This window comes from Trifolium pratense, linkage group LG4 (genome assembly GCF_020283565.1).
Source record: "Trifolium pratense cultivar HEN17-A07 linkage group LG4, ARS_RC_1.1, whole genome shotgun sequence".
NCBI lineage: Eukaryota > Viridiplantae > Streptophyta > Magnoliopsida > Fabales > Fabaceae > Trifolium > Trifolium pratense.
Window position 1 is genome coordinate 35,990,415 of NC_060062.1, and position 25,626 is coordinate 36,016,040.

At 33.7% G+C, this 25,626-nt stretch overlaps 2 protein-coding genes across 2 annotated transcripts; one reads left to right on the plus strand and one right to left on the minus strand.

The window, feature by feature from the left end:
• The first annotated feature begins 6,644 nt into the window (after positions 1-6,644).
• LOC123922579 (E3 ubiquitin-protein ligase SINA-like 7) lies at positions 6,645-14,811 on the plus strand. Its single transcript, XM_045975283.1, has 4 exons — positions 6,645-6,774; positions 7,502-7,707; positions 14,043-14,490; positions 14,602-14,811. Exons 1-4 carry the CDS (start codon positions 6,652-6,654, stop codon positions 14,809-14,811), a joined length of 987 nt encoding a protein of 328 aa, XP_045831239.1. The 5' UTR covers positions 6,645-6,651.
• Positions 14,812-17,836: 3,025 nt separating this feature from the next.
• LOC123920689 (G-type lectin S-receptor-like serine/threonine-protein kinase SD1-1) lies at positions 17,837-25,322 on the minus strand. Its single transcript, XM_045972985.1, has 3 exons — positions 25,073-25,322; positions 18,367-18,577; positions 17,837-18,263 (listed from the first exon to the last, which is right to left on the minus strand). Exons 2-3 carry the CDS (start codon positions 18,527-18,529, stop codon positions 18,025-18,027), a joined length of 402 nt encoding a protein of 133 aa, XP_045828941.1. The 5' UTR covers positions 18,530-18,577; positions 25,073-25,322; the 3' UTR covers positions 17,837-18,024.
• Between the last annotated feature and the right edge of the window lie 304 nt (positions 25,323-25,626).

Below are 25,626 nucleotides of genomic sequence, written 5' to 3' on the forward strand. Positions count from 1 at the left end.
AAAACAACCTACTCTGGGGGAGAGAGCTCTCCGTTCCACTATCAATAGAATTGCCCTTAATTACAAAAAGATTCAACCACAAAGAGTTGCAGGAATTAGAGTTTTCCTAATTCTACCATTTTTCCGAATCTCTCATCGTGACCAAGAGATTCAATCAATAAGTGTTTACAAGGTGTTAGAATCACTTATCAAACCCTAGAGATTACCGAAGAGGAACCCTATTAAACCCCTAGCCTTTATCTTTATGTTGGAAGACAGAACCCTAAAAAACCACTTTTTCTCTCTTTGGCGGCTGCATAAAAACAACAAGCAGCATATATATTGCGTGCTCACGCTGGGCGTGGTCATCAGCTGCAAGCCATTTTCCTGCTACAACAATTATGCCCCTCGTAGCCAGGGCTATGCCCCCGCGTGATTTACTCCCCGCGAAGCCAGGGCCACACCCCACGTGATGGCCAGCTGCTGAACCAATTCTAAGGCAATTCCCAACAATTACTCCCTCCGGTCCTTTTTATAAGAAACACTTTCGAAATTTTATTTGGTCCTTTTAATAAGAAACACTCTTTAAATTTATTCTTTCTTAAATGCACAATTCCATTTATACCCTTATTAAATGAAATCAAATACTTCATTCCAATGCACTAGCATTAATTAGAGAGATATATTCTCCATGTTAGTCCAAGGTTACTTTTGGAATACAATATAAAACTCTAGAATTATTAATGAGAAAATTAGCTTCCTTAGTTCGTGTGTTTTTTTCAAAGTGTTTCTTATAAAAAGGACCGGAGGCCGGAGTACTTTAACAATTTTTTTTAATACTCATAATTTTTTGTAAAGGTGTTTAATAACAAGGACGGAGGGAGGGAACTATTTTACAATTTTGGTTATGTCTAACTCAACTCAACAAATCAACTTGTAAAATAAAGAGTACTTCTCACGAATAAACATATTTTTATGTCGATCTTGTTGAGGTTTTTGTATGTTGCCTCATTTTGCTAAAAAAAATATACTAGCAAGATGTTGGACTGAATGCTTAAGCATTTGATACAATATCCAGTGTGCGATGTTTTCGCGGTTTTAATCTCGCGTGGAGTTCTATTTATGGAATCTCGTCGTTTTACTTGTGCACCAAGTAGTGCGCTTTTCCTGATGTTCCAGAAGGCGGCCATGCCCTAGTTTTGTTCCTAAAGGTTGTAACATTTAAGGAAACAATATATTTAAGGAAACATTATATTTGGTTCAAGAATATGTGTGGTGGATATTAATTCCATTGACCTGCTGTTCTATCTGAAGCCTGAATTGCTCAACAAGCCCATGCTATAGATACTATATAAGGAAGACTCAAGACCCAGTTTTCTTTACCGAAACCGAATCATAAATGAATATCAAAGATGTAGTCTTTTAGGGTTTTGTGTCTATGTAAAGCCTTGTGCTTTACTTTGTATACCTCTCTGGTTGCTGCCATTGATTAAAGCACAGAGGTGATTTGTTTTAGTTGAGTTGTAATTTTGTGATCTACTCTTAGGGTGCGTTTGATCTGCAAAAGTATAGTTACTGGACAGAACAGTACAGTACAGGTGACTGAGTTACAAGACAACTTTTTGTATTGTACTCTGTTTGATGATCAGTGCACAGGACAATCAATATTGTACTGTACATTGTTTGATATGTTAAGCACTGGACAAAATAATACAAAATTTACTGTAATGCCCTTTTTAATGTAAAATGATTGATTTTACATTGTATAAAGTCACAAAACAAAATTTTGAAGATATACAAATATTTTATTTATTATTTCAATAAAATAACAATTATTTAAACAATTAAATTATAAAAACTACATTGCAAATCAATAAAATTTATAATAATCAAAATCAAATCATAAAAACTCCATAAAATTAATATCCAAAACACACAACAAATAATCATAATAACCAAAGTCTAATTAATGATGACAAGTTTCAAAATAAATCTTAATTAAAACATAAAATATAAATGCGACTTGTCTAATAACACGTCTGAATATCATCATCAAACTCCCAGAAGTCAAGTCATTCTCATTATCTTCCTCACAAAATTCATTCTTTGGGAACCTTCAAACTCCCAAAAGAACTTTTCATAATGTTGATTATGAGAAAATTTGATCACCAAGTCAATTTCCTCTTCATCAGTTAATCCCAATTTCTTGATTTCTTCAACCAAGTCAGATTTTGAAGGATCCGGCTTTGAACGATCTGGAAGTTTGGCTACAACTTTTGCGAAATCAGTTGTCACAACTGATGACAGATCGTCACACTCTCATAATCCATGTTTATTTGAGGAACATTAGACTTATTTTAGAGGATTTTAAGCAATAAAATCAAGATAAATCAACTCAGAAGCAAGGTTACTTGGAATACAAGAAAACAGGAAATTATGCAGGAAATGATGCATTTCAACTACGCTGGGGGCGTGATGCATCACGCGCCGCGTAATACACATCACAGAGAAGACCAAAACCTGCTTTAATTATGCGCGGCATGGGGACTTGTCCACGCGCGGCGTAATACCCTGATCAGAAGAAGGTTCGCCACAAACATCATCACGCACGACGTGAGAAGGACCACGCGCGGCGTGATAGAGGAGTTGAACTACGTCGGGTGCGTGGAACCAATCACGCGCGGCGTAATAAGCTTTACTGAAGATCAGTTCTCCTCTGACTTAATCACGCGCGGCGTGGTGCAGTTACACGCGCGGCGTAGTATGAAGAAACGCAACCACGCGCGGCGTGATGGATCTGATGCGCGGCATGGTTGCAATCACTATATATTGAAAAGTCAGTTTTCTGTTAAAGGGTTCGAAAATTCTGAGTTCATCACCATATTTCAGAGATTCTGGGCGAGAATTGAGGTCCGATCCTGCAATCAAGTGGATAGCTTCAAGGGATTCAGCAGCATGGAAGCAATTACCATGGAGTTGAAGCTTGGAGGGAATCAAGAAGCTATGAGGAGCTAAATCCCTCATAGAGGTTGGATCTAGGATGATACTTAGGCTGTAATCTAATGTAATCTTACTTGTTTAATTGGAACTCTTTTGTATGTGTTATTTCAGCAGTATGTGTTATTTCATGAATGTCTTTTCTTAGTTCTATAGGCACACGTGACAGCTTATAATTTAGGGGTCCCCAAGGTGATGAGATCAAAGTTTAAACGAAAAAGTGGAGCTTTGGATAATGGTGTGTAAATAAAGTAAGGTTAACCTTTAACTAGGCTTTGTAATAGCTTGTAATAGAAATAGGAACAAATATTACTTCAAACCTATTTTCAACAGTTTAAATCCTTATAGAGGGGAATAATTGAGCAACCAAGCAGGAGTAAGGGAGGGATCCGACCACACTTAACCACTCAGTGTGGTCACAAACACACCATTTATTTTTCGCAATTTACTTTTCCGCACATTATTTTTCTGCATTTCCTAGGATTGTAAATTAATGATAATAATAATTAAAAAAATAAAATTTATTAGAGACTGAAATAGATACTGAATTTCCTACATAACGTCTACAAATCGGTCGCAACATTGGTCGCAATGAACAAAAATTAATTTCAAATCAGTCACTGTAGCGTCGTAGGATCCGTCGTAACCAGCGACGTAAATTCAGTCTCTAAGCCAGTCTCTAAGTTTGGTCACTATTTCAGTCTCTAACATCGGTGGCTAACTAGGTCGCTACAAAATCGGTCGCTGGGTTGGTCACAACGAAGTAGCGACCAGGGTCGTTGATGCCGATTTTAGATGGTCGCAAAATCGGTCGCTAACAGATTTAGAGACCGATTTTCATCAAAATCGGTCTCTAAATCGGTCGCTAAAGGCGAGTTTTCTAGTAGTGACATTCTTAAACAAACAAAGCGAATGCAACTATCCATATTCCTAAGCGAAACTGTAACCTTGGCACAATCCTGCGGAGAACAATAAACTTGCTACTTTATTACTTGGTAGCGATTCTGTGCACTTGCAGAACCACCATCAATATGCTTAAAACTAGAAACAAAACAGATTATAGATTGGAACAAAATAGAACAATCTATACTCATAAAAATAGCAACAAACCAGATTAATATGATCAACTCAATAATCTTTTTTTTTGTCAAGTAGTCTAGTGGCTAGAAAATCTACCTTAAAGGTAAATAAGTGGAGTGTCCGGAATTCGAACCTCTGCTCATACACATATAGTACGATATCCCTACCAACTGAGCTAAACTCACTGGGATGATCAACTCAATAATCTATTAAAAGATAAAGAGAATAAAATAGCCAATAAAAAAATAGAAAAAATAAGATGAACATGCATAAAATTAGGAATATAGAAATAGAAATATAAACAATACTTTTCATAAAAAAAATACTATTAACTATAATAATATAATGATAATACTATAAAGTTAATTACTATCAAATTTATTAAATTATCCTAAATATTCCTAATCAAATTTCTAACTTTTTATTAAAAAAATATACACTGGACTATTATTTGCGACAGATACATAAAAAATTGGATAATTTATCATTGTTAATTATAATCAAATTTATTTATTTAATAAGTCTTACAAAAATAGCACAATAGTTTCACTTATATTATAACAATATTATCTAACAAATTTTTAAATATTTTATTCTAAATAAATTTTCTACCATAATATAATGACAAATTTAAATATCCAATAAAAAAGTCAATGACCCGTGCCCGTGCGAATCTACGGGTCTTTAAACTAGTTTATTTAAAAAAAACAAAAAAAAAATAATTTATTTATTTAGTTAACGATAATACTCTTTAGGCTTAACTATACATTTGGTCCCTTACGTTTATTTTAGGTTTCAATTTGGTCCCTTACGTTTAAAAAGTATCAATTTGGTCCCTTACGTTTATTTTAGGTTTCATGTTAGTCCTTTCCGTCAATTTTGTCACATGTGGCAGTCAATTTGCATATGTGGACTGACACGTGGCACTTGGACACGCTGACACGTGTACTGTTCAAACGGTGTTAGTGACAAAACTAACGGAAAGGACTAACTTGAAACATAAAATAAACGTAAGGGACCAAATAGATACTTTTTAAACGTAAGGGACCAAATTGAAACCTAAAATAAACGTAAGGGACCAAATGTGTAACTAAGCCTACTCTTTAACTCATTTGATTTATGAATTAAATTTAATAAGTTAATTGTCAAATAGAGTTCAAAAATATTTCCTAGCTAATTCGATTCATTGTCATTCAGTCCTAAATCCTAATTATAGGACAGCAAAATCATAGTATAACCCAAAATTAAAAATGGGCTAACAAAAAAAATTAGTATATATTATTGTCAAAAAAAATAAAAGAAATTCCTATGCCTCTGTTCGGCCAAAACAAATGAAAAAAAATTAGGACTCTTTTTTTTTTTATAACCAAAAGCGACTCTTCTGATTCTTCCAAGTTTCAATTGAGTTTATTGGTACTAGTATATGCTCATTAATTGAATAGTGTATGCCTCATTAATTGAAGTTGTTTACACGCGAGGTTAGTTTTTTTTCCTAGGTATTGGAACATGAATGAATTTACAACTATTAAAAGTTATATTGACACGATTGAAAATTAAGTAATTAACCACATTTTATAATAGGGTCATGTTAACTTGTGCCCTAAGGACACATATTAAGCTACCTAAAAATAGAAATATAATATTTAATGATACAAAAAATTTATTGTTTAGATAATTAAATACACCACAAGTTCAATAAATTTTTTTCACATTTATCTTCTTATAACATGTACCCTTAAGGGCACAAGTTAACGTTCTCCAAAAATTTATTTGATAAGTTTACTCTTCTTTTCTTCCAATTTTCAATTAGGTTCATTGGTATTTGTATATACTCCTCCTTAAATAGGGTAGTTCAGTTCCCACTTCACACGAGGAAAAGTTTTACTATGTGCATTGGAACATTAATTGCATTTTAATGATATAAAAAATAGCATTTTTTTCGACCACTAATAGTAAAACACATTGGATGGGTCACTTGACCCAATTCTATGAAATGTGTAGGCAAGTAGTCACAGTTTGCTTTAAAAAGGGAGACGAATAGGTAACCAAACCATGGAAGACCAAAAACCAAAACAACACACCGCTGGATTCTATAAGAGCATGAATATCGGTACCTTTTTACCGTGTCTTAAACTGTCCAATACCACTCTTTGTCAGGAAACATGGATATTTGACATATTTTCACCGTTTCTACAGTGACGAGCGACACTCTGCACACCAACGCTCTTTATATGCCACATAAGCCATGCTTTCTCTTTTTCTTTTTCAAACAATTAACTTACTTGCTTTTTTTCAAACAATTAACCTACAAGTGGGATCCATTTTAGAGTGTTTGGTGGATTGTTTGGAGTATAGTTGAATTGTTTAAATAATTAAAAAGTGTGAAGTAATATAAAATATTAAGTGGGACCCATTTAAATAACTCAAATGGGTTTGATGGATGTGGGTGCTCTAAGAGTCTATAATTTCTCTGTTACTGTTTTTAAGTTAAATGCAACAATTTTAAACAGCTTCATTTTTTTTTATGCTTTAGTACAATTGATTTTCATTGTACTACTAGTACTTACTTTTAATCATTGTTAGTTAAAAAGTGCAATGGAGCCTGTTGATTCCCCAAGAGATATTACTAAAAGAAGCTCTGAACCTCTGATAATTTCCAACTCTACATTGCTCGATTGTTGCATGTGTTTTCAACCCTTAAGTATTCCGGTCTTTCAGGTATGCATTTCATTTTTAGTTGATAAGTTTTTTTTTTTTTTTAATTACGATGAAACTGATGATTGAACATACGATCTCTAACATAAGTTATATTCAACATCTGAGAAGAGTTTTGTTTTTTTTCACTCAACATTTGAGAAGAGTTAATTTGTCATCATATATGCAATATGTTTCTGGTCATTAAATTTGATACTCAATTCGCCTGCACGATGTCATACTCTATCATGTTGTGGTTGTAGTACCGTAAGTGTTAGACTCTTAATACACCGTCTCACACACAGGACATAACATCTAGAGCCTAACCTGATTCCGAATGAGCAACGGTGGTGCCCTAATATCAGCCAATAATAGAAAATGAAAGATGAAAATTATTAGTACATCATAATAATTAAGAATTTATTATAAATTAATAACGTTTGGTTTTCTGACTTTAGAGGAGTCAAATTCTTCGAAAAACCGACATAATTTGCCATCCTCATCTTATGTGGTTTTGTAAACAGCAGAAAAGAATGGGAACCAAGATGTCCCTATAGTGACAAGCCACACTTAGGGAGAAAAGGAAATAGATGCATAAGAGACGAGGTCTAGCATTAAAGAGAGTGAGATGATATTGATGAATAAAGTGTTTTCAATAGTTACACAAACTTTTCAATATTAATTTTTTTATTTTATTTTAGCAATTCGTTCAAAGTGTAATTTAATGATTTTCTTTTTTGTTGCAATTCAGTGTGATAATGGTCATATTGTTTGCTCTACCTGCTGTCCTAAACTTAGGAACAAATGTCCGAAGTGCTCACTGCCCATTTGCTCAAAACATTGTAAAGCCGTTGAGAATCTATTGCTATCTATCGAAATGTCATGTCCAAATACAAAATATGGTTGCGGGGAGAAAATAAGTTACCTTGGAAATAGAAAGCATGAAGAAGAATGCATCCATGTGTTGGGTCATCACGAGGGGGCAGCCGGGGGATCATCCACATTGGGCTTAAGAACAACTCTACAAGTGAGTTGGACACCACACTCTTACCCAAAACCTTAAGGTATTAGGTTTATGGGTCATCTCACTTATAAAGTGTTCAACCTCCACTTTTCTAAGCAATGTGGGACTTAACCACTCACACTTGCCACAACAATCTCCCCCTCAAGTGTGAGTCCATCCATTATTGGATATGCTCCCCCTCAAGCGGAAGCTTTCTTCATCCTACACTTGTACCGCCGTAAGCCACACTGCTCCACGGGACTCGCCGCCTGACCACCTTTGTCAGGAAGACTTTCGATACAAGGAGCCAGTTCAACCCTTCGTCGAACCATCGGCTCTGATACCACTGTTGGGTCATCACGAGGGGGCAGCCGGGGGATCATCCACATTGGGCTTAAGAACAACTCTACAAGTGAGTTGGACACCACACTCTTACCCAAAACCTTAAGGTATTAGGTTTATGGGTCATCTCACTTATAAAGTGTTCAACCTCCACTTTTCTAAGCAATGTGGGACTTAACCACTCACACTTGCCACAACAATCTCCCCCTCAAGTGTGAGTCCATCCATTATTGGATATGCTCCCCCTCAAGCGGAAGCTTTCTTCATCCTACACTTGTACCGCCGTAAGCCACACTGCTCCACGGGACTCGCCGCCTGACCACCTTTGTCAGGAAGACTTTCGATACAAGGAGCCAGTTCAACCCTTCGTCGAACCATCGGCTCTGATACCACTGTTGGGTCATCACGAGGGGGCAGCCGGGGATCATCCACATTGGGCTTAAGAACAACTCTACAAGTGAGTTTGGACACCACACTCTTACCCAAAACCTTAAGGTATTAGGTTTATGGGTCATCTCACTTATAAAGTGTTCAACCTCCACTTTTCTAAGCAATGTGGGACTTAACCACTCACACTTGCCACAACAATCTCCCCCTCAAGTGTGAGTCCATCAGAGTGGTACCAGAGCTCTTGGTTAAGGGCAATTTTACTTGTTTGAAAGATGGAGTCAAATACAAATATGAAGATGGTATTGTTGAATGGGTCTAATTACCATTTGTGGAAGGGCAAGATGAAAGACTTGTTATTTGTGAAGAAATTGCACTTACCGGTATTTAGTTCCGCAAAGCCGAAATCTATGTCTGATGAAGAATGGGAGTTTGAACATCAACAGGTATGTGGTTTTATTCGGCAATATGTTGAAGATAATATTTATAATCATATTGCTAATGAGATACATGCAAAAACTTTGTGGGAGAAGTTAGAGTCCTTGTATGCCTCTAAATCAGGGAATAATAAATTGTTCTTGTTGAATAGCTTCATAAGTTTGAAGTATAAGGAGGGGACTTCTATTTCAGATCACTTGAGTGAATTTCAGGGGCTCCTTGATCAGATGTCAGGAATGGGTATTAAATTTGAAGATGAACTTTTGGGACTATTTCTATTGCTATCTTTACCAGAGTCTTGGGAGACGTTTCGGGTTTCTATTACAAGTTCTGCTCCTAAAGGTGTTGTTTCTTTGGAAACGGCTAAGGGTGGTATTCTTAATGAGGAGATGAGAAGGAAGGCACAAGGTACTTCATCTCAATCCGAGGTACTTGTCACTGAAAATAGGGGGAGAAGTCAGAAGAAAGAACCGAAGGGTGGTAGAGAGAATAGCAGAAGCAAGTCCAAAGGGCGATACAAGAATATGGAGTGTAATTATTGTCATAAATCAGGGCACATACAAAAGTACTGTTATCAGTGGAGAAAAGATAACAAAGGCAAGAAGGGTAAGCAGAAACAAAGAGATCGTGAAGATCATGATGATGATCGTGTTACTACTGCTATCAATGATGATCTTGTTATTCTCCGTGATCATGAGTCCATTAATCTTGTATCAGATGAGAGCATGTGGATTGTTGACAGTGGTGCTACATTGCATGTTACACCGAGGAAGGAGTTCTTCACATCTTATACTTCCGGTGACTTTGGAGGGTTGAAGATGGGTAATGATGGTGTAGCTAAGGTAATTGGTGTTGGTGATATTTGCTTGCAAACCAACATGGGAATGCAATTGTTGCTTAGAGATGTCAAACATGCTCCGGATGTTCGTTTTAATTTGATCTCTGTGCATATGCTTGATGATTGTGGTTATGATAATCACTTTGGTTCTGGAAAGTGGAAACTCAGTAAAGGTAACTTGGTTGTGGCTAGAGGGGAGAAAACTTCTAAACTGTATTGGACAAAAGCTTTGGTTGCTAGAGACAGTGTGAATGTTATCGACTTGAAAGCATCTTTGTGGCACCGAAGACTTAGTCATATTAGTGAAAAGGGGCTGAATGTTTTAGCCAAAAAGGATGTGCTTCCAGGATTAAAGAATGCAGATTTGGAGAAGTGTTCTCATTGCATGACTGGTAAACAGACTAGAGTATCCTTCAAGAAGCATCCTCCCTCAAGAAAGTCAGAGTTGCTTCAATTGGTGCATTCTGATGTTTGTGGTCCATTAAAGGTAAAATCTTTTAGTGGTGCACTTTATTTTGTTACTTTTATTGATGACTGTTCCAGGAAACTATGGGTATATGCTATAAAGACAAAAGACCAAGTGTTGGAGAAATTCAAAGAATTTCATGCTTTGGTTGAGAGGCAATCAGGTAAGAAGCTGAAATGTGTTCGTTCTGATAATGGTGGTGAGTATTGTGGTCCCTTTGATGTCTATTGTAAGCAACAGGGTATTGCACATGAAAAGACTCCTCCTAAAACTCCTCAGTTGAATGGTTTAGCAAAGAGGATGAATCGAACACTTGTTGAGAGAGTTATATGTATGCTCTCTGAAGCTAAGTTGCCTCAACATTATTGGGGTGAAGCACTGTACACGGCAGTGCATGTTATTAATCTTACTCCTACTGTTGTTTTGAACAGTGAAGTTCCAGACAAAATTTGGTTTGGTAAGAATGTCAAATATGATCATTTGAGAGTCTTTGGTTGTAAGGCTTTTGTGCATGTTCCAAAGGATGAAAGATCCAAGTTGGATGCAAAGTCAAAACAATGTATCTTCATCGGCTATGGGCAGGATGAGTTTGGTTACAAGTTTTATGATCCTATAGGGAATAAACTTATCAGAAGCCGCGATGTTGTGTTCATGGAAGACCAAACTATTGAAGACATCGATAAGGTGGAGAAAACTACACCCGAGAAAGATGTTAGTTTGTCTAATATTGATCCAGTTCGGTTGCCTGTTCATAATCTGGATACTATTGGTGGTGATGTTCAAAATGGTGAGCCACATGATTATGTTGATGATCAACAACTTGGAGAAGAGGTATATATTCCAGCTGATAATGATGAGGAGAATGATATGTCACAGGATGAGAATCTTGGTGAAGCTCCAGAATCATCTCAAGTTCAACTTAGGAAGTCCAACAGACAGAGACAACCTTCTACAAGGTATAATTCTGACGAGTATGTGACTTTGACTGATGAGGGTGAACCTGAGTATTTTCAAGAAGCCATGGAAAGTGATGAAAATCAAAAGTGGTTGGATGCAATGAATGATGAGATGAAATCCTTGCATGATAATCACACTTATGATTTAGTGAAGTTGCCTAAAGGCAAAAGGGCTTTGGAAAATAGGTGGATATATAGAGTCAAACATGAGAGTAACTCTGAGTCTCCAAGGTATAAAGCCAGATTGGTAGTGAAAGGTTTTCGTCAAAGAAAGGGTGTTGATTTTAATGAAATTTTCTCACCTGTTGTGAAGATGTCATCAATTAGAACCGTGTTGGGTTTGGCTGCTACTCTTGATCTAGAGGTTGATCAAATGGATGTGAAAACGGCTTTCCTTCATGGTGATTTGGAGGAAGAGATCTACATGAAGCAACCCGATGGTTTTCAAGTTAAAGGCAAAGAAGACTATGTGTGTAGATTGAGAAAGAGCCTATATGGGTTGAAGCAAGCTCCAAGGCAGTGCTACAAGAAGTTTGAGTCTGTTATGTCTGAACAAGAATACAAGAAGACTACTTCAGATCATTGCGTCTTTGTTAGAAAATTTTCTAACGATGACTTCATTATCCTGTTGTTATATGTTTATGATATGCTTATTGTAGGGAAAAATATTTCTAACATTGACAGGTTAAAGAAGCAGTTGGGCGAGTCATTTGCCATGAAAGACATGGGAGAAGCTAAACAGATTCTTGGCATAAGAATCACGCGTGACAGAAAGGAGAAGAAACTTTGGATGTCACAAGAACACTATATCAAAAGAGTGCTGCAGAGATTCCAGATGGAAAATTCTAAGGCGGTAAGCACTCCTCTTGCTACTCATTTCAAGCTGAGTTCGAAACAAAGTCCTTCAAATGAAGATGAAACATTTGATATGAAACGTGTTCCTTATGTGTCTGCTGTGGGTAGTTTGATGTATGCAATGGTGTGTACAAGACCAGATATAGCACATGCTGTTGGTACAGTCAGTAGATTTTTGTCAAATCCAGGTAGAGAGCATTGGAATGCTGTAAAATGGGTTTTAAGGTATCTTCGTGGTACTACTTGTATGAGACTTTGCTTTGGGGGAGATAAGCCTACTTTGGAAGGGTACTCTGACTCAGATATGGCTGGCGACATTGATTCTAGGAAGTCTACGTCGGGCTACATGATTAAGTTTGCAGGGGGAGCTGTAGCTTGGCAGTCCAGATTGCAAAAGTGTGTAGCATTGTCTACTACAGAGGCGGAGTTCATTGCCATTACCGAAGCATGCAAAGAGTTGCTATGGTTGAAGAAATTCTTGCAGGAGCTTGGTTTTGTTCAAGACAAATATGTGTTATTTGTTGATAGCCAAAGTGCTATTCATCTTGGTAAGAATCCGACTTTTCATAATCGGTCCAAACATATTGATGTAAGGTATCACTGGATACGTGATGTTTTGGATGCTAAGTTGTTGGAACTAGTTAAGGTTCATACGGATGATAATGGTTCAGATATGATGACCAAGACGTTACCAAGGGGAAAATTTGAAGCATGTTGTGATATCGCCGGTTTGGCGATTTCCTCCACATAGTTGTGAGGGGGAGATTTGTTGGGTTTTGGGCTCCCTTCCTATGTGGAGAAAAGTCCAATTTTATTAGCCCATTATGTCTCACTTATATAAGTGGAGAGTGGTCATACTAGGGTTATTATGTGAGTAAATTTTGTGAGAGAACAACCTTCAAAAAGAGAGAAAAGAAGAGAGAAAACAATTCCCGTTTTTCTCAAACCAGTCCCACTAAAACTTCGATTCCCGATTCGTTAACCGTTGGATATCTCTCAAATTTGGAGGGCAGGTTCGCAACTCCAGAGGCTATCTTTTGACCGTTCGGATCGTCGAAACAAGGTCTGGTTCGTGAGATATTCAGTCCGCAATACAGCAGGTGTTTTGGGTATTTTCATCTTCTTGTTCTTGTTTTGTAAGCTTTAGTGCTTTGTTGTGTAATCGGTTGTTAGCACTTATTTGTGCCTCACTTGGAGACTCTTTTGTACCCTTATTTGATTATAGTGGAGCTATTTCTTTGGTCTGGACGACCCGTGGTTTTTTACTCTCACATCGAGGGTTTTCCACGTTAAAATTCCGGTGTCTTTATTTTGCTTTATTGTCTGCCATATTATTTGTTGTTGATCCTCAAGGTTCTTACAAGTTTGGGGAATTTTATTTCCGCTGCGTATTGCTCGTTATTATTATTATTGTGCTAATTCCGCTTGAGGGGGAGCATATCCAATAATGGATGGACTCACACTTGAGGGGGAGATTGTTGTGGCAAGTGTGAGTGGTTAAGTCCCACATTGCTTAGAAAAGTGGAGGTTGAACACTTTATAAGTGAGATGACCCATAAACCTAATACCTTAAGGTTTTGGGTAAGAGTGTGGTGTCCAACTCACTTGTAGAGTTGTTCTTAAGCCCAATGTGGATGATCCCCCGGCTGCCCCCTCGTGATGACCCAACAGCGGAAGCTTTCTTCATCCTACACTTGTACCGCCGTAAGCCACACTGCTCCACGGGACTCGCCGCCTGACCACCTTTGTCAGGAAGACTTTCGATACAAGGAGCCAGTTCAACCCTTCGTCGAACCATCGGCTCTGATACCACTGTTGGGTCATCACGAGGGGGCAGCCGGGGGATCATCCACATTGGGCTTAAGAACAACTCTACAAGTGAGTTGGACACCACACTCTTACCCAAAACCTTAAGGTATTAGGTTTATGGGTCATCTCACTTATAAAGTGTTCAACCTCCACTTTTCTAAGCAATGTGGGACTTAACCACTCACACTTGCCACAACACCATGAACCATGTTACTGCCCCCTTTCTGGTTGTGACTTTGTTGCATCATCAAAAGTGTTGTCCAACCATTTCAGCCATAAACATAGGGATTCTCAAATTAATTTTTCTTATGACGACTCCTTTGTTGTCCCCTTGAAGTCAAATGATGAAACAATTGTTCTTCGAGCGAAAGAAGACGGCAAACTATTTATTCTCAATGATAGTACTATGAATTTGGGAATTGCAATCAACATTTGTTGCATTGGGCCTAAGTCGTTTGAGTTTGATCATCATTATGATATATTGGCTAGGTCTCACAAATCTACACTGAAATTACAGTCAGTTGCGACGAATGTCCAACGGTTTACGTTAGGAACTCTTTCATTAGAGTTCCTTATGATTCCAATTGATTCTTCTAAATCTCTCAAGCTAGATGTTTGCATAAAGTCCCCCATAAAGCCCCGCATGGTACATCCTATAATATCCTTTTCTTTGCTTTGATTTTTTATTCTGCAATTAAAATCTTACTTTTTCTTTTATGTTTTATAATTGATCAATGTGTTGGAAATTGAGATGCAGATGCAAATATTCATCAAGACCTTGACGACAATCACCCTAAACGTTAAGAGTTCAGACACGATACTTGATGTGAAGTTGATGATTCTTGACGCAGTAGACATCCCAGTGCATCATCAACTACGTCTACTCTTTGCTGGTAGGCTACTAGATGACAGCCTAACCCTTGCCAATTGTAACATTCAAAATGAGTCAATCCTCCTTTGCTGGTAGGCTACGTCCACAACGCCATTGCTGATTACTACATACAAGACAATTATGAAATGAAACCGTCCACTTCATCAAGTTATCATCAAGACAATCACCCTATAAGCAGAGAAGTCATACATTATTGATAACAAGTCTTTCACATTTGCTTTCGATATTAAGTATTTGACTTTTGTGTTTTTGTTTTATCTATGTATGATACAGTATATTTATTTTTCAATACTAGTTGAAATGGTTCAGTAATTCTCACATTGGAACATGCAGTGACTTCTATAGTATTTATATATTTGGATTACAATGCCGAAGTAATTCTCACATTGGAACATGCAGTAATTCTCACATTGGAACATGCAGTGACTTCTTTGGATTACCATATGGATGAAAGAGGGATTGTTGACTCATGCAAGAATATGTATGAGTCCAGAGACGGACCTATGTGTAGGCCAAGTGTGGCCATGGCCACACCAAAATTTTCAATTTGTTTGTTTATATATATATATATATATATGGGGTTTGCTAATTTATACTCACCTAAAAACATGAAGGTCTAAGTTAGTAAGGTACACCTTTTCACTTTGGACAAAAAAATCATTGACATTTAGTTATTTTACACTAGAAAATTAAGGGTTAGTTAGGTAAATGTTGTGTAAATTACAGCCATTTAATTATAAACATATGCAAATTAAATAAACAACCTAAAAAATCAAAAACACAAATTGATTCACTGTTCTTCCTTTTTCTCCCTTCACATTCACTATTAATTAATTTTTGGATTGTGAGCAAATCAAATTAATTCAAGATAGCCGATTCTAATTGAAAAAATTCAATACCCAGATATCAATTCTCCACCACATGGTTTATTGTCGAAAAAATCAAATACCCAATTAGCCATCCTCCATGGTTTTCAATTAAAACCCTAAAGAAACTGTATATTGGATTTACTGGAAAAAAAATTCTAGTTTCCGATCTCAACTGAAGAAACAATAAATTTTAAATTTTACGGCAAAATAAGCAGCATTGTCAAAAAATAACTTCACTTTTTTTTGGACAAAAAAACATGTTGTTTTATGTCTTTTGAAACATAAAGGGGTTTATAAATAAAGTTGGTCTAAATTAGCAAAGTGGGTCTTTACTGACTTTTCCTTCTTCTTCCCTTTGATGGTCGCTTTGGGAGGTGTGGTGATCTTTAGTCTTGGGGAGTCCTTTTATGTAGCTTTTATTTTGTATCTTTTCTCTTTTTGTTTAGTTGTTGAGTACTACTGGTACTCCTGATTTGTACTCTACAACTGTTTTTGTAACATTTAATTAATGTTACACCACTTAATAACGCATTAACGAAAATAAATTTACAAAATTCACCGTTGGATTGAAAGTTTATATCATATAGATCATATATGTTAAATTTTACAAAAATCTATAATCGTTTGATTAGTTATTGAGACCAATCAAGATTAACGGTTTATGCGTTTTTATTGAATGTTGTTTATCTTGATTCGTCCTAATAACATATCAAACGATTTTATATTTTTGTAAAATTTAAGATATATGATCTATATGATATAAACTTTCAATCCAACGGTGAATTTTGTAAAATTTATATTCGTTAAACTGTTATTGAGCGGTGTAACATTACTCAAATGTTACACCGGTGTCATTTGATCTTTCCCCTATATATATATATATATATATATATATATATATATATATATATATATATATATATATATATATATATATATATATATATATATATATATATATATATATATATATATATATATATATAGAGAGAGAGAGAGAGAGAGAGAGAGAGAGAGAGAGAGAGCTAAATACAGTATGACTACAAAGTTACATATTCATGAAGTTATGCAACATAGAAGAAAATGCAGAAGAAAATTGAAGAAGACGCATGGTCAAAGGCTCAAAGCTTCAATGTTAGTATTCTTACAATGATGAAAGCAGTTATAAGATGCATCTAACAACTACTTAAGCTAAGCTAGCCTACATAAGATGCACACTAACTACAATACAAATGCACAAACAGATTGCTTGTAAAACAATCTATCTGTGTAAAGTCAACAAGTGTAATACTGTAATACATATTCCAAAAGGTAGTGGATCGTTTGTCACTAAGGCTATGTTTGGATTGATGGAACATAATGGAGCGGAATGGAATGAAACATAATGGAATGGAGTGGAATGGAGCGGAATGGAATATAAATTTCATTCCATTGTTTGGGTATTTTATGATGCAACGGAATAACGTTTCCACTCCATTGTTTGGAAACGGACGGGACGGAACAAGTTATAATTTTTTTATTCCAGTTTTACCCTTAATTAAAAACTATTATTATATATAAAGCCTCTTAATTTGATTTACGATGGCAATCAATTTTTTACCAAACTGTTATTTCAAAACTCTATTAAAAAACAGTATATATAGGTCAACCTCTCAGTTTGTTATTATAGCTCAGTTGTATATACATTAGCAAAAATTAAATTGAAGATTATACATATATAAACATAAGCAAAAGTTTCACAACATGGAATAAAAATTATTGACGATAGCAAGAAACATGCTGACAATAGCACACGCCATAGCAACACTAGTACAGAAAACACTTTTTACATCTGGCCAAAACCCCCTTTTACATCTGGCCCAAGTCAGAGGTAGACGTACGAGAAGTAGTAAGTTTATGCTTTTTACATCTGACATTCGCCAGATGTAAAAGTATCCCCTTTTACCTCTGTTCTCGTGTTTCAGCTGACCAATTTTTTTTTTTTTTTTTAATTAAATTGGACCTTTTACATCTGACCAAGTCACCAGATGTGAAATAGTAACTTTATTTAATTTTTTTTTTTTCAAAATCCTGCGTTTTTTTTTTTTTTTTTTTTATATTTTTAAATCCTATTTTGTAATTAAAAAAAACCAAAATAGCATTACAATTCAACATTCAACCAAAATACAATTACATTCAACCAAAGTCATTACAATTCAAATAAAATACCAAGTCTTACAAGTCAAGCAAAATACCAAAACAATCCAAAATGTTATAACATTCAAGCAAAATACAAGTCATTACAATTCAAAACATCCTAGTTAATGTGAATCCATTGTAACTAATAACACGATAAAACAAGAACACTGATATAAAGTCTTTGACAGTAGAGTGATCATTTTGTATTACGTCAAATTAAGTACAAAACGAAGGTAACTTACTATGTTCCAACCAATTTTCTTGTTCTGGCTTCAACTTGATCGCCACAAAATTCCCGAGCCAGACCAAAATCTGAGATTTTTGGATTCATATGGGCATCTAGCAAGATATTGCTTAACTTCAAATCTCTGTGAATAATTCTAAGTCTAGAATCTTGGTGGAGATAAAGAAGTCCTCTAGCAATGCCAGCAATAATATCGGAACGCTTTGACCACGCCAAGAGTTTGCTTCTAGTTTCATCTGGTTAAATTTCACTTATATGTTTAGCATACCATTTTCATTAATAGAAAAAATATAAGTAAAATTTTTTTAGTGCAATGTCAAACATATCAAAGGCACAAACCAAAGATGAAGTAGTCTAAGCTCCTGTTGGGCAAGTATTCGTAGATCAACAATGTTTCCTCTCTATGAATACAACAACCAAGAAGCTTCACAAGATTACCATGTTGAAGTTTTGCAATCAACAAAACTTCGTTTTTAAATTCCTCCGACCCTTGATCAGACATCTTTGAGTTCCGCTTTATGGCTACCTCTTTTCCATCTATCAGGGTACCCTGAAACCATCGTTTGGAATATATATTTACTAAAAAACCTTTTAGAAAATTAACATGTCCATGGAATATTTCTGCTAGCAAAACTATCCCCGAGTTTATTTCTGCTAGCAAAACTATCAGTTGCCTTAACAATGATTGAAAAATCAAATATTGGCAGATCAGAATCTTCCTTCCTCAATCTAAGATATTGTTGCCTCCATTGAAATGGCGCAAGATGATATAATCTCGTTGCCACTGCAATGTGCAAGAATACCATATCAATAAATTAATTACTATTACAAACATAAGTGTCCATATTTTCCTACTGTCTCTATTTTTGGCAAATTAAAGAATTAGAATATGTACCAGATTATTTTTCAAATATTTTCAATACATATGTTGCACATTATTAATATGGACGATTGCATATAGGCATGTATTTTTGTTATATCCAAAAACAAATTGCACCTTGCTTTATAAATATTACTAGGTGTTCAACCCGTGCGTTGCACGGGTTTGATTAGAATGTTTTAAAAAAAAAGTTGCGTTTTATAATAAATTGTATTGAAAATGATAATTTTTTTAGATGTGTTGAATTATTCTTCGATTATAAAAGTGACTTTTAAAATATTTTTAATTTTTTTTCTCCATTCAAGTGAATCTATAATATAGATAGATAGATAGATAGATAGATAGATAGATAAATAGATAGGTAGATAAAAATTGTTTTAAACACAGACAATGTGTCATTCAGGTGTATATAGAAATTAATAGAAGTGCATTCAATTAGTGTATTATATTAAAAATTTGTTTTATTAATCTTATTTTTTTTGGGTTTGATTTATATATCTTCAAATTAGTGTAATTTTTATTTTAATGTATTTTTTGTTTTTATGAAAATATAGTGGATCATTTTAATACATTCTCTATATCTATCATTCTTTGTATCTCTCTATCTTTATCTTAATTATACTTCAATCTCATTATTATTTTATATGAAAAAATGGTTGATACTTGTCTTGACCTTTAATTTATAAGAATAAGATGACATGTTAATTAATCGTAAATTATTTTGAAGTATTAATTTTTTTATACTTTAAAGAGACTTTTTATATTAGACTAAATATTCAAAGAACTTTCGAAACAACTTTGCATGCATGTGTAGTGTAAATAGTATTTTATAGGGTTATTAAATATATTTTTAATCCTCTAAATATATTTCAAATTAAAGTCAAAACACTATTAAAATGAAAGATGTAATCTTCATATCAAAGTCGCAATATTACCAAAATATTTCATTGTCATTCTGCTTGAATAAATTTATCATATCGCTGATCAAACAAAACGATGAGATTATGAGTTTGCTAAGCATGCGAAAAGATACTGCACTAAAAATGAATATCTTATTCATTTTAATTTTGATCGGTTTGATATTATTTTGGCAGCTTACGGTTCACATCATGAATTCACATCGACTTATCATAAAGAAAAAATCTTTGTCATAAAGACATACTATAGTATAGTCTACTAATATATTTTTAAGGATCGACATTGACTTATATCCACTATCCTCTCTATGTTTCTCGCATTTTCTCTCTCAATTCTCTATAACTTTATCTTAATTATATTTCAATCTCTTTATTAATAATAATAATAATAATAATAATAATATTATTATTATTATATAAAAAATATAGACACTTGTCTTTGACCTTTATAAACTCAATTAGTATTTTTAGGTAAATATATAGTGTTTTTATTTGACAATACAAAAAATAGACATTTAAAGAGCTTTGAAATCAATTTGGTCAAATTTTATATTTGAGCTAGACTTCAAAAGAACATTTTTAATAAAAGAATATATTTTTTAAAAGAGAAAATAAATCATATATGTTCTAATATTCTTCAGATAAATAAGGGATTTTATCTTAAACCTCTAGCATTTATAATCCTCAATTCATAATATCTTTTTCTTTTTTCCTTATGAATTTGATAAAATAAAAATAAAAAACACAAAATGAATAAATATGGCTAATGATGTCAACTTAATATAAAGAATATGTAAGGGCAGAGTTATCATTTCAATTATACTAATAAGTAATCACCACTAACTCTTCTTTTCCCTCAATTAATTGGTAACAATCATTTGTTATTCTTAAACATTGTCTCTTTCATTTCTACTTCATTTTTTCCTATCATTATATTATAATAGATTTCGTTTACCGAAATGAAAATTCTCTTTCTAAAATTGCATTTGCATGTCCGTAAAGGTTAGCTATTATATAAAAATGTAGTTGTATTTACATTAAAAATTAAAATTTTATTTTATAATTTGCCCAATTTTTATATAATAGAGTAACTTTAATTAGTTCCTATCATGCCATAATAACCAATGAAGAGCCAAGACATAAGACAGACATGAAAGAGAGGGAAAAACTACAACACATAATTGAAAATGCATCACCGAAGAGTTGTTTAGAGAAAATGATAAAGACCCAAAATCCAAAATTTGTACCACAAACATGTAGTAGCCTTGATTTTTTATTTTTTTTTATAAGCAATGTAGTAGCCTTGTATGAAATCATATAGTTATATACACAATAGTTAAGGATAGAAAAAAAGTACTTCAAATGTTGGTATAATAAAGTTATTTTTAAATTTAATAGGAAAAATTAATTAAAATTGTAACTGTCCAACTATTGTAAATTAAAATTTTACATGAATACAATGAGTGAGTAAATAACCATAATTAAGAAATAAGAGTTAAGGAATATAGAAAAAATAGTATTGCAAAGGTTGGTGTGAGAAAGTTATTTTTTAAAAATCCATCTCTACATAAGGCTAAATATTTTTAAGATAGATTTCAACCTCATTAGTTAGACAAAAAGTGGCTTCTCAGCACGGATTAGTTTGACAAAAAGTATGTTAGTACCACATATATTAAAGCTCTCAATGACAATATTTATTGTTGACATAGATGTTTGGTCTATACTATCAAAAACAATAGAATGAGATTTTGTCATAACCGTATAAACTTCACATCATATTTAACATGAATTTCTCAAAAAGCATCTGTTAAAAAGTCAGTACCACAAATATACTTTATAAAAATTGATTTTAAATTCGGTACCACATTTACTAAAGCTCCCAATGACTATATTTCATGTTAACAATAGATATATAGTTTATACCTTCGTAAGAAACAATAGAATAAGATCATTACAAATGTATAAAAATATTATGTTACAAATTAAAATTCTAAGTAAATTATATCACTTCAACATCTCAAGAACTAAAAACATAAATTACAAAAAGGAAAAAGAGAAATAGTATATTATCTCTTCTGTCACCTTTCAAAGATGTTCACTAACGAAAAATGAGATACAGAGGCGCAATCTGGTGATCTGCAAACACAAAAAAAGAGTCAAATCATTTTATTTTAAAATGTTATGCATCAAAACTAAAAGCAAAATTGCAAAAATAAAAAGAAATGGGTTTCAATGGAAGACATGAAGGTGTTCTCTAATTATATGATCTTTCAAACCTTGTCAGTTACATATATGAGGCAATTAGAGGAGCTAAACAATTACATAACTTTGACTCTAAAATGTATGTATATATCTTTAAATGTTTTGTGTGACATCTTTGATTGGCAACCTTGTTTCGTCCTACAGCTCATCAGCTTATGGCAACCTTGTTTCATCCTACTTCTTCATTGATTAGATTTAGCACCACACATGAAGTGAAAATTTGTGAAAAATCATTTCGTTCAATGCAAAGAAGGAAAAAAGAGTATATACAATAACTTTAGTAGAAATGAAGAACAAAATAAATAACTTTAGAAATACATTTTCATTGATTAACACCACAACTGAAGTAAAACATTTTTTCTTTCAGCCTGAAAATGAAAAGGAAAAAAAAAGTGAGAGAGAAATCAATATACAACAATTTTAGTCCAAATGAACATAGTAGTTTCAATAGCACCATGGAAAGGTGGATGGTGGTGGCTATATATAGTGACAATGAATCTGAAAAATTGTGCATTAAATATTTTCATTTTGCAAGTTATATTTGGAGGAATGTTAAGAGATAGATCTAATTAGTGTAATTAAAGAGTTGGAGAGTGTTTTAAGTTTTTAAGTTCTAACAATCTTTTATTTTTATTTTTTTTAGAATTGAAGCAATATTTTTTTTATGGGAAGGGATGCATAATAGACTAATGCATTAAAATATATTAGGATTGATTAGTGTAAGATAAAAATTCATTAAAATATTTAATTAGTGTAAAATTAATGCAATAAATTAAGAAAATGGGAAGAAGAATTTTAAAGGTCAAGAATGAAAAACGTGAAGAATTTTTCTATTTCAAAGAGTTATATTTTATTTTTTTTAGAATTGAAGCAATATTTTTTTTATGGGAAGGGATGCATAATAGACTAATGCATTAAAATATATTAGGATTGATTAGTGTAAGATAAAAATTCATTAAAATATTTAATTAGTGTAAAATTAATGCAATAAATTAAGAAAATGGGAAGAAGAATTTTAAAGGTCAAGAATGAAAAACGTGAAGAATTTTTCTATTTCAAAGAGTTATATATTATATTATATATTTAATGAATAATGAGAAAGTTAATTTAGGGTTACATTAGAAAGTACATATAAGCATGCAATGTAATGATATATGACACATAAGCATCAACTATTGCTTAGAAAAAAGAAAAAAAATGGGAAGCTTTGTTAGGCTGCCACATCAGCAAAAAAAAGTTTGCTTTACAATTATATATATATATATATATATATATATATATATATATATATATATATATATATATATATATATATATATATATATATATTGATATTGATTATGCAGGCACATATTAGGAATCCTGAAATTATCACGGCAACTTGGATCCGTATCAATCGCTTCTTCTGGTTTCCGTTGCCATTAACACTAACATGATCTGACAAATGTAATACACAGACCACAATTCATTAATCAACGACTATTTGCATAACTGTCTGATTAAATTGACAAAAGTTAAGTTATAGATTTTAACTTGGACCTTTCTATTTAAATAAGAAAGAAGGTAGAATAGAAAACAATAGCAATATAGCAGTTAACATTAACAAACAACACTAATAACATCAATGGAAGTTTCTAGCAGAATATGGTGACTTAGATCTCTGCTACAATTGTCCCCTCCAATTGAGCATGAGACTTCATGCTGCAATATCAAAATGTTTTGTTAAATTTTTGGCTTACCCCTCCCATCCCGCTTCTTGATTAATATTAAATTATATCAGAAAGAAAATACAAATGAAGAACCAAAAAGTAGATTAAAAACAATATGTACATATTCTAATGCCAATCAGATTATCAAACCAAAGCAAACAACTATTTCATCCGTGTTAGATATCCACATTTGTATAAGCTGTACATGAACAATTTTTCATACACTCTTTTTGACATTCCGCAAGATTCATGGTTTCACTATACAACTATTAATATATCAGTTTCTCATTGTTCTTGTTTTATACTTCAAGATAAATGGTCCATATCTACACTAATGTTTTCGCTTTGGGACACACTACGGTTTGTTACTACTTCACCGTGCCATATCCATTTTGTATAATTTTGACAAATCCCATTGCAAATCAGATGACTAATGATTTTATCCTTATGAATTTCTAGTTTTTTATTTCCACAAAGAACACATGGACATCGAAAATGTTCTTTGCCTTTAGGAGGAAGATTTTTTTCATCATTATTTTCGGGAGATGGAAGATTGATTTCAGCAAATCGAATAAATTCAATCACTCCCCGTTCAAACTCGGCACTTAATCTACTAGCTTTCATCCAACTACGATCCATACCTATGTTGTGAAATTAAGTTAAAACATGGTAACACCAACTAAAATATTGGTTTCGTACCCGATGGGAAACCAATCACTTAAATGAATCAATTGCAGATGAAAAAAACATAAATCAATTGCAGTAGAAACAATTCTAAGAGCTAAAACCAAGTAACAAACCACAAACCATGTAAAATCACCAAAGAAATCACAAAGAAATCAAGTAACAAACCAAGTAATAAACCACGAAAATCACAGAAAACATTGTTTATAATATGAACGCTTATAAGTCACGAAAATCTATATTATACTGGTGTTAAGCTATCAATTTATATAGCTATCAATTTAGTTTCACTTTGCTAAAATTTCCTCAACACAAAAGAATCAATTCAATCACAAACTAATAGCATAAACTAATTATTAGTAAGTAATCACAATGCAATAAGCTAATTTTTCAGAAAGAGATTAACACCAGTATTAGCTTTAAATAACATCAAATCAGAGAGAGAGCGAGAGATTACGGATAAGCGACAAAAATCACGATAGAAATTTATAAGCACTTAGATTTAGCTTAACACCAGTATTAAAAAGGAAAATCACGACAGAAATCACGAAAAGGAAAATATTTAAAAAGGATTAAAATAGAAAGAAGAGTACCTGAATCGATTTGGAGTTAGGGTTCGTGAGAGAGAGGACGGCGCTGGTGGTGAGTTGAGAGAGAGGACGGCGCTGGTTCTTGCGAAGGTGAGGACGGCGCTGGGTTGATGCGTTTTGGGTGCGAATCGAAGGTGAGGACGGCGCTGGGTTTTGGTTCTTCGTTCGTGAAGGTGAGACGGGTTTTGCTTCGTACGTGAAGGTGAAGAGGGTGGGTGTTGCTGGGTTGCTGCGAATTGAAGGTGAGGACGGCGCTGTGGGTTGCTACGAATTGAAGGTGAGGAGGACGGCGCTGTGGGTTTAAGGTGAAGAGTGTTGCTCGTACGCGAATTGAAGGTGAAGGTGAAGAGAGGGTTTAGTTCTTTTGATAATTGGGAGAGAGACAGATACATATTACCTTTACCTTTGTTCCAAAAATAATTTTTTTTTTTTTGTATTTAACCTGACATTTTACATCTGTGGCTAAATATTGCCAGATACATACATATTTTAGATAATTTTCACCATAATTACAAGATTGCCACCGCGTTTAGTTATGCTTCTGGTACATTGAAGTC

Coding starts and splice junctions, on each gene's coding strand:
- LOC123922579 (XM_045975283.1), top strand. CDS start 6,652: ATGGAGCCTGTTGATTCCCCAAGAGATATTACTAAAAGAAGCTCTGAA. Junction 6,775..7,501: donor TAAGTATTCCGGTCTTTCAG/GTATGCATTTCA, acceptor GTTGCAATTCAG/TGTGATAATGGTCATATTGT. Junction 7,708..14,042: donor AAGCATGAAGAAGAATGCAT/CCATGTGTTGGG, acceptor CTTGCCACAACA/CCATGAACCATGTTACTGCC.
- LOC123920689 (XM_045972985.1), bottom strand. CDS start 18,529: ATGTCTGATCAAGGGTCGGAGGAATTTAAAAACGAAGTTTTGTTGATT. Junction 18,264..18,366: donor CTTAGACTACTTCATCTTTG/GTTTGTGCCTTT, acceptor AAATTTAACCAG/ATGAAACTAGAAGCAAACTC.